Below are 13,137 nucleotides of genomic sequence, written 5' to 3'. Positions count from 1 at the left end.
GACACCTGTCCACAACCTCAAACAGTCACACTCCAAACTCCACTATGACCAAGACCAAAGAGCTGTCAAAGGACACCAGAAACAAAATTGTAGACCTGCACCAGGCTGGGAAGACTGAATCTGCAATAGGTAAGCAGCTTGGTTTGAAGAAATCAACTGTGGGAGCAATTATTAGGAAATGGAAGACATACAAGACCACTGATAATCTCCCTCGATCTGGGGCTCCATGCAAGATCTCACCCCGTGGGGTCAAAATGATCACAAGAACGGTGAGCAAAAATCCCAGAACCACACGGGGGGACCTAGTGAATGACCTGCAGAGAGCTGGGACCAAAGTAACAAAGCCTACCATCAGTAACACACTACGCCGCCAGGGACTCAAATCCTGCAGTGCCAGACGTGTCCCCCTGCTTAAGCCAGTACATGTCCAGGCCCGTCTGAAGTTTGCTAGAGTGCATTTGGATGATCCAGAAGAGGATTGGGAGAATGTCATATGGTCAGATGAAACCAAAATAGAACTTTTTGGTAAAAACTCAACTCGTCGTGTTTGGTGGACAAAGAATGCCGAGTTGCATCCAAAGAACACCATACCTACTGTGAAGCATGGGGGTGGAAACATCATGCTTTGGGGCTGTTTTTCTGCAAAGGGACCAGGACGACTGATCCGTGTAAAGGAAAGAATGAATGGGGCCATGTATCGTGAGATTTTGAGTGAAAACCTCCTTCCATCAGCAAGGGCATTGAAGATGAAACGTGGCTGGGTCTTTCAGCATGACAATGATCCCAAACACACCGCCCGGGCAATGAAGGAGTGGCTTCGTAAGAAGCATTTCAAGGTCCTGGAGTGGCCTAGCCAGTCTCCAGATCTCAACCCCATAGAAAATCTTTGGAGGGAGTTGAAAGTCCGTGTTGCCCAGCGACAGCCCCAAAACATCACTGCTCTAGAGGAGATCTGCATGGAGGAATGGGCCAAAATACCAGCAACAGTGTGTGAAAACCTTGTGAAGACTTACAGAAAACGTTTGACCTGTGTCATTGCCAACAAAGGGTATATAACAAAGTATTGAGAAACTTTTGTTATTGACCAAATACTTATTTTCCACCATAATTTGCAAATAAATTCATAAAAAATCCTACAATGTGATTTTCTGGATTTTGTCTGTCATAGTTGACGTGTACCTATGATGAAAATTATAGGCCTCTCTCATCTTTTTAAGTGGGAGAACTTGCACAATTGGTGGCTGACTAAATACTTTTTTTCCCCACTGTATAACATGTTTTCTTCTTATGTTCTGTGCTCACATGGCAATTTCTGTAAATAGCCTGCACATAATACATTTTGATTTAGTCTGGGGAGTGATTTTCTCATTTAACAATTGGAAAAACACAAAAGGAGACATACTAGAATAGGAACAACTATATTTAATACTGTACATCAAGTCAACCTTCAAATATTCGGATATTGAATCTGGCAGCATTGCAAGATATCAAAATACTTTTGAAAAATATATACACCCAGATAGTAATAGAGCATGCAAAAGGATCTCAGCATTTTCTTCCCAGAATCATGATTAAAATCAATCTGAACTCTGTGTGACCCCTGTGGCATTATGTCATGTTTGTTGTCTTGCTGGGCAAATAACTACAGGCAGATGCTGTTTGTTATATCATGTCTAACATCTGCCAGTTTCTGCGATATAAGTCTGATCTCTTCCTGAAAACACACACACACACACACACACACACACACACACACACACACACACAAACTAAATGTGACTTCCAGAAAATGTAAAAGGGTGTCATCTATTGGTCAGTTGTAAATATTGCCAGGTTTCACAAAGTAGCCCTTCACACTGATATTGTAAAACAGAATTACACTGCATTTTAACACATCCCTATTTCTAAATACCCAACTCAACAGTCAAGTATAAAACACAACACTGTTTTATTAGAGTTATTAGCTTAAAATCATTTGCATTAGGCAATCAATGTAATGATAAGCAATTCACTCATTTGTTATTTACTTAATTAGTAAATAACATTCACATTAACAATAACATTCACATGTACATTAAAGCATGTAAATAGTGTAGAAAAGTAAAACATATTTAGAAAACTATATTTCATTATTATATTGTATTTATACATTTACATTTTAGTCATTTAGCAGACGCTCTTATCCAGAGCGACTTACAGTTAGTGCATACATTATTTTTTTATTTTTTCATAGCCCCCGTTTTGAATATTTGGATCATCACATTTTTTCTTAGTATTACTGGACATGAATACATTGCATACAGTGAGGGAAAAAAAGTATTTGATCCCCTGCTGATTTTGTACGTTTGCCCACTGACAAAGAAATTATCAGTCTATAATTTTAATGGTAGGTTTATTTGAACAGTGAGAGACAGAATAACAACAACAAAATCCAGAAAAACGCATGTCAAAAATGTTATAAATTGATTTGCATTTTAATGAGGGAAATAAGTATTTGATCCCCTCTCAATCAGAAAGATTTCTGGCTCCCAGGTGTCTTTTATACAAGTAACGAGCTGAGATTAGGAGCACACTCTTAAAGGGAGTGCTCCTAATCTCAGTTTGTTACCTGTATAGCTCGTTACTTGTATTCCCACAGGGGGCCAGTATAAAAAAATATGTATTCACTAACTGTAAGTCGCTCTGGATAAGAGCGTCTGCTAAATGACTAAAATGTAAATGTAAATGTATAAAAGACCCCTGTCCACAGAAGCAATCAATCAATCAGATTCCAAACTCTCCACCATGGCCAAGACCAAAGTGATCTCCAAGGATGTCAGGGACAATATTGTAGACCTACACAAGGCTGGAATGGGCACAAGACCATCGCCAAGCAGCTTGGTGAGAAGGTGACAACAGTTGGTGCGATTATTCACAAATGGAAGAAACACAAAATAACTGTCAATCTCCCTCGGCCTGGGGCTCCATGCAAGATCTCACCTCGTGGAGTTGCAATGATCATGAGAACGGTGAGGAATCAGCCCAGAACTACACGAGAGGATGTTGTCAATGATCTCAAGGCAGCTGGGACCATAGTCACCAAGAAAACAATTGGTAACACACTACGCCGTGAAGGACTGAAATCCTGCAGCGCCCGCAAGGTCCTCCTGCTCAAGAAAGCACATATACATGCCCGTCTGAAGTTTGCCAATGAACATCTGAATGATTCAGAGGAGAACTGGGTGAAAGTGTTGTGGTCAGATGAGACCGAAATGGAGCTCTTTGGCATCAACTCAACTCGCCGTGTTTGGAGGAGGAGGAATGCTGCCTATGACCCCAAGAATACCATCCCCACCGTCAAACATGGAGGTAGAAACATTATGCTTTGGGGGTGTTTTTCTGCTAAGGGGACAGGACAACATCACCGCATCAAAGGGACGATGGACGGGGCCATGTACCATCAAATCTTGGGTGAGAACCTCCTTCCCTCAGCCAGGGCATTGAAAATGGGTCGTGGATGGGTATTCCAGCATGACAATGACCCAAAACACATGGCCAAGGCAACAAAGGAGTGGCTCAAGAAGAAGCACATTAAGGTCCTGGAGTGGTCTAGCCAGTCTCCAGACCTTAATTCCATAGACAATCTGTGGAGGGAGCTGAAGGTTCGAGTTGCCAAACGTCAGCCTCGAAACCTTAATGACTTGGAGAAGATTTGCATAGAGGAGTGGGACAAAATCCCTCCTAAAATGTGTGCAAACCTGGTGGCCAACTACAAGAAACGTCTGACCTCTGTGATTGCCAATAAGGGTTTTGCCACCAAGTACTAAGTCATGTTTTGCAGAGGGGTCAAATACTTATTTCCCTCATTAAAATGCAAATCAATTTATAACATTTTTGACATGCGTTTTTCTGGATTTTGTTGTTGTTATTCTGTCTCTCACTGTTCAAATAAACCTACCATTAAAGTTATAGACTGATCATTTCTTTGTCAGTGGGCAAACGTACAAAATCAGCAGGGGATCAAATACTTTTTTCCCTCACAGTAAGTTACATTTTTAATTCTAAACAACAGTCATATTTAACATGCAGTCCCCACTGGTTCCCCCTTTTCATATGAGATTTGTGGCTTGCATGCTCTTTGACATGGCAGAGCAGATTCTACATGGCATGTGTATGTGTACGTGCACGTAAAATGTAAGTCGCTTTGGATAAAACTGTCTGCTAAATGGCATACATTATGTGTTACAGTAATTGTGGTCAGTGGCCGAGTGGTGGGAGTGTAACCACGCTGCATGACACCTGTCACCACATCTCCCTGGCACCTCGCTTGTTATCTCAAGTGTGACACAGGAGATCCCATTTTGAGCTGTTGAGTTTGTGGTCTTTCAACACCTGTCAACAGGGCCCTTGGCCTGGGTCACTTAGAGAGCACATGGGGCAGAGAGCACCCCCTCTGCGCCAAGGCTTACAGTGCCTATACAAAGTCTACACCCCCCTTGGATTTCTTCACAAAATTGATTTAATTGTCTTTTTTTGTCAACGATCTACGCAAAATACTCTGTCAAAGTGGAAACATTATTGAAAAATAAAACACTAATATACCTTGATTAGATAAGTATTCACCCCCCTGAGTCAATACATGTTAGAAACACCTTTGGCAGCGATTACAGCTGTGTGTCTTCTTGGGTAAGTCTTAAAAGAGCTTTTCACACCTGTATTGTGCAATATTTGCCCATTATTCTTTTCAAAATTCTTCAAGCTCTGGCCCTACAATTTCAAGCAGATTTACAGTGGGGAAAAAAAGTATTTAGTCAGCCACCAATTGTGCAAGTTCTCCCACTTAAAAAGATGAGAGAGGCCTGTAATTTTCATCATAGGTACACGTGAACTATGACAGACAAATTGAAGAAAAAAAATCCAGAAAATCACATTGTAGGATTTTTTATGAATTTATTTGCAAATTATGGTGGAAAATAAGTATTTGGTCACCTACAAACAAGCAAGATTTCTGGCTCTCACAGACCTGCTTTAAGAGGATCCTCTGTCCTCCACTCGTTACCTGTATTAATGGCACCTGTTTGAACTTGTTATCAGAATAAAAGACACCTGTCCACAACCTCAAACAGTCACACTCCAAACTCCACTATGGCCAAGACCAAATTGCTGTCAAAGGACACCAGAAACAAAATTGTAGACCTGCACCAGGCTGGGAAGACTGAATCTGCAATAGGTTAGCAGCTTGGTTTGAAGAAATCAACTGTGGGAGCAATTATTAGGCAATGGAAGACATACAAGACCACTGATAATCTCCCTCGATCTGGGGCTCCACGCAAGATCTCACCCCGTGGGGTCAAAATGATCACAAGAACGGTGAGCAAAAATCCCAGAACCACACGGGGGGACCTAGTGAATGACCTGCAGAGAGCTGGGACCGAAGTAACAAAGCCTACCATCAGTAACACACTACGCCGCCAGGGACTCAAATCCTGCAGTGCCAGACGTGTCCCCCTGCTTAAGCCAGTACATGTCCAGGCCCGTCTGAAGTTTGCTAGAGTGCATTTGGATGATCCAGAAGAGGATTGGGAGAATGTCATATGGTCAGATGAAACCAAAATAGAACTTTTTGGTAAAAACTCAACTCGTCGTGTTTGGAGGACAAAGAATGCTGAGTTGCATCCAAAGAACACCATACCTACTGTGAAGCATGGGGGTGGAAACATCATGCTTTGGGGCTGTTTTTCTGCAAAGGGACCAGGACGACTGATCCGTGTAAAGGAAAGAATGAATGGGGCCATGTATCGTGAGATTTTGAGTGAAAACCTCCTTCCATCAGCAAGGGCATTGAAGATGAAACGTGGCTGGGTCTTTCAGCATGACAATGATCCCAAACACACCGCCCGGGCAATGAAGGAGTGGCTTCGTAAGAAGCATTTCAAGGTCCTGGAGTGGCCTAGCCAGTCTCCAGATCTCAACCCCATAGAAAATCTTTGGAGGGAGTTGAAAGTCCGTGTTGCCCAGCGACAGCCCCAAAACATCACTGCTCTAGAGGAGATCTGCATGGAGGAATGGGCCAAAATACCAGCAACAGTGTGTGAAAACCTTGTGAAGACTTACAGAAAACGTTTGACATGTGTCATTGCCAACAAAGGGTATATAACAAAGTATTGAGAAACTTTTGTTATTGACCAAATACTTATTTTCCACCATAATTTGCAAATAAATTCATTAAAAATCCTACAATGTGATTTTCTGGATTTTTTTTCCTCCTTTTGTCTGTCATAGTTGACGTGTACCTATGATGAAAATTACAGGCCTCTCTCATCTTTTTAAGTGGGAGAACATGCATAATTGGTGGCTGACTAAATACTTTTTTCCCCCACTGTATGTCAACTGTAACTTGGCCACTCAGGAACATTCACTGTCTTCTTGGTAAACAACTCCAGTGTAGATTTGGCCTTGTGTTGTAGGTTATTGTCCTACTGAAAGGTGAATTCCTCTCCCAGTGTCTGGTGTAAAGCAGACTAAAGCAGGTTTTCCTCTAGGATTTTGCCTGTGCTTAGCTCCATGCCGTTTCTTTTTATCCTGAAAATTTCACCAGTCTTTGCCGATGTCAAGCATTCCCATACCATGATGCAGCCACCACCATGTTTGAAAATAAGGAGGCAGTTACTCAGTGATGTGTTGTGTTGGATTTGCCCCAAACATAAGGCTTTGCATTTAGGCCAAAAAGTGTATTCCTTTGCCGTGTAATTATTTTTTCAGTATTACTTTAGTGCCTTGTTGCATACATATGCATGTTTTGAAATATTTTTTATTCTGTATATTTGTATTATTATTTTTCTCTGTCATTTAGGTCATAATTGTGCAGTCACTACAATGTTGTTGATCCATCCTCAGTTTTCTCCCATTACAGCCATTGAACTCTGTAGCGGTTTTTAAATCAGCAATGGCCGCATGGTGACATCCCTAAGCAGTTTCCTTCCTATCCTGCAGCTCAGTTCAGAAGGACGACTGCATCTTTGATGTGTCTGGGTTGTTTGATAAATTATCAACAGCATACTTATTAACTTGACCATGCTTAAATATATAATCAATGTCTGATTTTTTATTGTTACCCATCTACTAATCACTGCCCTTCTTTCGAAAAGCTCCTTGGTCTTTATAGTTGAATCTTGACTGAGGGAGCTTACAGATGTTGTATATATGTATGGGGGACAGAGAAAGGGATAGTCATTCAAAAATCATATCAACCCCTATTATTTCACACAGAGTGAGTCCATATAACTTATTTTGTGATTTGTTAAGCCGATTTTTCTTTCTGAACTAAAGGGGATGAATACTTATGCAACGACTATATTTTAGTTATTTAATTTGCATTAATTTGTAAACATTTATATAACGTTTTTTTCACTTTGACATTTTGGAGTATTTTGTGTAGATCAATTACAAAAAAAATACAATTACATCTATTTCAATCCCACTTTGTAACGCAACAAAATGTGAAGAGTTCAAGGGGGAGTAGGCACTGTACATGTCAGAAGGGTGGGTGGCAGACAGATCATTTTAGTCACTGTCATCATTATGAAACATTTGCTAATGATACCAGCAGCTTGGCAAACACATTATCTGCCACAGCATGGCCAAGAAGTCACTCAAGCTCAGCACTTCAGAGAGAGATTGGTCTTGGGACACTATACACATTACAAGTTACATGCTTGGCTTATTTTGGCTCATGCCACAGCTACAGGGATTGGTCTTTGCCCAACTACTTGGTGGAGCTCTGCTTTTCTGTCTAACTTTGGCATAGATATCGCCAGCTTCCCATCCTCTAGAGGGAGCTCTATCATAGGCACAGCGCCCACTGAGGATACACTGATGCTCCTAACACTAAGAGCCTGCTCTCTAGTCAGTGTGGGCTTGCCCAGGACACTCTTAAGTTGAGCCCAGAAGAAGGTCTGTTGCTTGGCTTGTTGGGGCCACTCTAGGTACGTTTTGGTGTTCAGCATCTTCTTGAGCTTACAATACTTGCTGGGCAGAGATTCAGGGTCGATGGGCTCTTTAACCACCAGAATAACATCGCTGAAGGTCTTGCCGATGGCTCGTTGCTGGGCAAAGTAGAGCTCGTAGTTGCACCAATCGCTGTTCACAAAGTGGCGTGACAACACAAATATGATCTGGATTTGTAAACAAAAAAATCAGAGGATAGGGTGTATTAATTTAGGCAAATGCACAGTGCAGGAATCAGGATACAAACCTAAACAAAACATACATTTTACATTTTGGTTTGTTCAATTTACCTTTTATATTCAAAAGTCTATTACTATTTACTTGTTAAAACACCTCTAACTTGTCTTGGGTGGTCCTCACCCTTACCTTTTCGCTGCTCTCAATATTTTCAATGATGTTGTCAATGATCCACTTTCCTGGCATGAAGTCTCTCTCATGGATACAGAGTTGGTAGGGGGGCTTGCTGTTCTCCAAGCAGGGCAACAACTGGTCCCTGACCCAGTCTGCATCTGGGTGGCTGTAGGAGATGAAGGCGTGGTAAGCATAGATCTGTGATTTTCCAGATGCTCCTTCCTGATGAGCCCTGTATTTGGCTCTGAGGATCTGATATGTGGCTTTGGTGTACCAGGGAACATTGAATATGTAGCATATAAGCATCAACACTAAAACCACAGCTGCAGTAGTAGCCACAGAGATGATGATGACCAGTCTGACATCGCAGGCAACGTGACCCGGGAAGAAATCTGCCACAGCGGTATTGAGCAAGGCTTCTGGATGGTAACACTTGTAGTTCTCTGGCCAGTCAGTGATGTTGACCTTCCCCTTTGAAATTGTGTCCTGGATGAAGGCGTGGAGGTCGCAGGTGCAGTGGTATGGGTTGTTCCCTGCCGTCAGTCGAGACAGCTGGGGCATGTCCTGGAAGGAGCCCATGCTGATGAGCCCAAAGGAGTTCCCATCCAGAGCCAGTGACTGCAAGGAGTGACTTCTCCAACCAGAAGGGATGAACTTGATCTTGTTCCCATTGAGCAGGAGCTCCTTAAGGCTGGTGGTTTGTTGGAAGTAGACCATGTCCAGCTGGTCCAGGTCACAGTACGAAAGGTCCAGGAATTGTACTGTGGTGGGCAGACACTGGAAGGCACCACTTTCGAATCGGTTGTGGTGAGCGATCACCTGGGTGATGTTCTGCATCCAGTTACAGTTGTGACTCTTCTCAGCAGAGCCCAGCATGTTGTGGCTAACATCCATGACCTTCAATTGTTTGAACTCCCTGGTCAGGGAGGCTAAGTCCTGAAGGCTGGTCAGTTGGTTGGTGCTGACATTGAAGGATCGAAGAGCCGGCATGGTGCCCCTGTAGTTGCATCTCTGGTTGAAGAGGATGTTGTCCTGCAGGCGGTTGTTTGAGATGTCCAAAACCTCCATGCCTTCCATATTAAGCCAGGCGTCGCAAGGCACAGAGTTGAAGTTCACATTCTGAATGGACAGCAGTTGGACTTTGTTGAACCATGTGAAGCGCCAGTCGAAACGCAAAATGTCTGGATTACTGATATGCCTGAGGAGTAATGGAGACAAAAAATGTAAGCATGAAAAAAACATGTGTGGTCAAGATGATAACATAATTGGTACTTTCAGACTACATACAGTGAGGGAAAAAAGTATTTGATCCCCTGCTGATTTTGTACGTTTGCCCACTGACAAAGACATGATCAGTCTATAATTTTAATGGGAGGTTTATTTGAACAGTGAGAGACAGAATAACAACAAAAAAATCTAGAAAAACGCATGTCAAAAATGTTAAGAATTAATTTGCATTTTAATGAGGGAAATAAGTATTTGACCCCCCTGCAAAACATGACTTAGTACTTGGTGGCAAAACCCTTGTTGGCATTCACAGAGGTCAGACATTTCTTGTAGTTGGCCACCAGGTTTGCACACATCTCAGGAGGGATTTTGTCATTAAGGTTTCGAAGCCGACGTTTGGCAACTCGAACCTTTAGCTCCCTCCACAGTTTTTCTATGGGATTAAGGTCTGGAGACTGGCTAGGCCACTCCAGGACCTTAATGTGCTTCTTCTTGAGCCACTCCTTTGTTGCCTTGGCCGTGTGTTTTGGGTCATTGTCATGCTGGAATACCCATCCACGACCCATTTTCAATGCCCTGGCTGAGGGAAGGAGGTTCTCACCCAAGATTTGACGGTACATGGCCCCGTCCATCATCCCTTTGATGCGGTGAACTTGTCCCCTTAGCAGAAAAACACCCCCAAAGCATAATGTTTCCACCTCCATGTTTGACGGTGGGGATGGTGTTCTTGGGGTCATAGGCAGCATTCCTCATCCTCCAAACATGGCGAGTTGAGTTGATGCCAAAGAGCTCCATTTTGGTCTCCTGACAACAACACTTTCACCCAGTTCTCCTCTGAATCATTCAGATGTTCATTGGCAAACTTCAGACGGGCATGTATATGTGCTTTCTTGAGCAGGGGAATCTTGCGGGCGCTGCAGGATTTCAGTCCTTCACGGCGTAGTGTGTTACCAATTGATTTCTTGGTGACTATGGTCCCAGCTGCCTTGAGATCATTGACAAGATCCTCCCGGGTAGTTCTTGGCTGATTCCTCACTGTTCCTATGATCATTGCAACTCCACGAGGTGAGATCTTGCATGGAGCCCCAGGCCGAGGGAGATTGACAGATCTTTTGTGTTTCTTCCATTTGCGAATAATCGCTCCAACTGTTGTCACCTTCTCACCAAGCTGCTTGGCGATGGTCTTGTAGCCCATTCCAGCCTTGTGTAGGTCTACAATCTTGTCCCTGACATCCTTGGAGAGCTATTTGGTCTTGGCCATGGTGGAGAGTTTGGAATCTGATTGATTGATTGCTTCTGTGGACATGTGTCTTATATACAGGTAACAAACTGAGATTAGGAGCACTCCCTTTAAGAGTGTGCTCTTAATCTCAGCTCGTTACCTGTATAAAAGACACCTGAGAGCCAGAAATCTTTCTGATTGAGAGGGGGTCAAATACTTATTTCCCTCATTAAAATGCAAATCAATTTATAACATTTTTGACATGCGTTTTTTTGGATTTTGTTGTTGTTATTCTGTCTCTCACTGTTTAAATAAACCTACCATTAAAATTATAGACTGATCATTTCTTTGTCAGTGGGCAAACGTACAAAATCAGCAGGGGATCAAATACTTTTTTCCCTCACTGTAGATATGGAAACAGATTTAAATTGATGAAAAAATACACTTGTGACTAGGAACCTGTATTTGTTTTTGCATCTTCTGGGTAGAAATGTCTGCATAATGCTTTTGTAATTTAACAGAGTAGAATAAGATATGCTTACCACAGATTTAGTCTACTCAGTGCAAGGTTTTTGATACTGGAGCCCAAGCCATTATCCACAAAGTTGGGCGAGCGAGCAAAGTCAATGTATTGAAGTGTCAGACGTTTAAGGGGGGTGACCTGTAGATTAAACAGAGCCATCCTCATAAGGTTCTCATTGAATTTTCCACGGTGAAAGATGAGCGAATCTACTTTGATGTCTTGCAAGCCTCTGAAAATATCCTCATCTCCCATGTAATACATGAACTCAAAGAGGTTCCTGAATTGGATGAGACTGAAAGTCTTGTTGGCCAAGTCTCGAAGAATCAAAGGTAGGAAATTTGGCTTCTGATCTATGGCCATGTCAAAACCCATTCTACATGCCTGGATTACCTTCAGACTACCCGGTTCATAGTAACTGATATTGGATGAAGTTTTAATGGCAAACTCCTGTAACCGAATGTTCCTCAATGCCTGGAAGTCCCCTTTCCTTAGACCCTTGACCAAGGGGCCGCCCATGGACAGGGCCTTGAGGTGGGTAAATCTGGAGAAAACGTCAGCTGCCAATGTGGCCTGGGTGTAAAGGTTATTCGACATAAGGAGTTCCCTTAGATTATAGAGGTCCTGCAAGGCGTTGGCAGGGATTTCCTCTAGGGAGTTGTTAAAGATGTTAAGATGCTCCAGGAGGGGGTTGTTGTGGAAGGCATGGTCCTCAATCACAGAGATGTTGTTGAACTGCAGCTCAAGGACACGAAGATGAGGTAGGCGAAAAAAATAATTAACACGAATGGCATTAAGTTCATTGTAGGAGAGATCTATACTTTCAAGCGTGGAAGGGAGGTGCTTCCATGGAACATGATCCAGTCGCTGACCAAGGCAGTTTGCGGAGCGACCAGAGTTGTAGATTTGACAGGGGCCTCTCTCATCATTCGAAGCAGGGGTTGGTGAGGCAAGGACCACAAGAAGTGGCAGACTAAACCACACAAAATCAAGTAGAATCATAGTGTGCATGCACATTTTGGATCTGTAAAGGAATGTAAAAAATCTGTAAAGTCTAACAAATTACAAGATTGACAAGATTGTTAACAAACATCTATTGCATTCTCTAGGTCTTTGTCATTTCAGTTTGACTATAGTCTCCTTTTTACATCCTTCAATCCTCAATTGCAACTAGAGGAAATAGGGAGGGAGGAAATGGATTTCAGTCTGATGTTACCCAGTATTTATGTGTCTGTGCCCAACATTACCCACACATTTCTGTTTCAAAGCCAAGAGAAGTGATTTGTGAAATGTTGCCATGACACTCTTATCTGTGGTTACATGTTTACATCCATGTTTACCATCACTGTCTTGATTTTTACAGGTTGAATAGTAACATGCTTGCAGTGAAGAATGGTCCAACAGTGTGCATCTTTCAAGTTAGGCTTTAGTGTAGAAGTCAGAAAAGTATTGATAATATAGGCAAAAAGCAACCAGATCAAGACTACAAATAATGTCCTGCCCATTATGTATAGTTCTCGCTTTGTGGGCAATAAAATGAGGAAATGGCAACTGAACGTGAGATTTCTCAACACGGACCGTATGTTCAGTTCTGGCATGCACACCACCTGATCTATTGACTTGGTTCAGACTACTATTGTGGTGTTGGGAAGCGAAATGCTCAAATGTTTCTACTAACCCTCATAAGACACAGTACTCTGCTCACGGCTGTTAGTTACAATCCCCCAAGTCCTCATAATCCTTTTCATTATCTATACTACAAACCAAGGGTAACTCACTGTTTTGGCATTACCTTCACGTCGGCAATATGTCAAGTTTTATTACCATGTAG

At 42.5% G+C, this 13,137-nt stretch overlaps 1 protein-coding gene across 1 annotated transcript; it reads right to left on the bottom strand.

Annotated features, from left to right (window-relative positions):
- Positions 1-7,709: 7,709 nt before the first annotated feature.
- Positions 7,710-12,323, bottom strand: LOC311108425 (toll-like receptor 2 type-2; the record flags this gene model as incomplete). Its single annotated transcript, XM_084151048.1, has 3 exons — positions 7,710-8,153; positions 8,353-9,535; positions 11,329-12,323. 3 exons carry the CDS (start codon positions 12,321-12,323, stop codon positions 7,710-7,712), a joined length of 2,622 nt encoding a protein of 873 aa, XP_084007174.1.
- Positions 12,324-13,137: the final 814 nt, after the last annotated feature.

The sequence above is a fragment of the Coregonus lavaretus genome, assembly GCF_964263955.1.
Source record: "Coregonus lavaretus genome assembly, chromosome: 3".
In the NCBI taxonomy this organism is placed as follows: domain Eukaryota; kingdom Metazoa; phylum Chordata; class Actinopteri; order Salmoniformes; family Salmonidae; genus Coregonus; species Coregonus lavaretus.
This window is presented reverse-complemented; position numbering and strand designations above follow the sequence as displayed.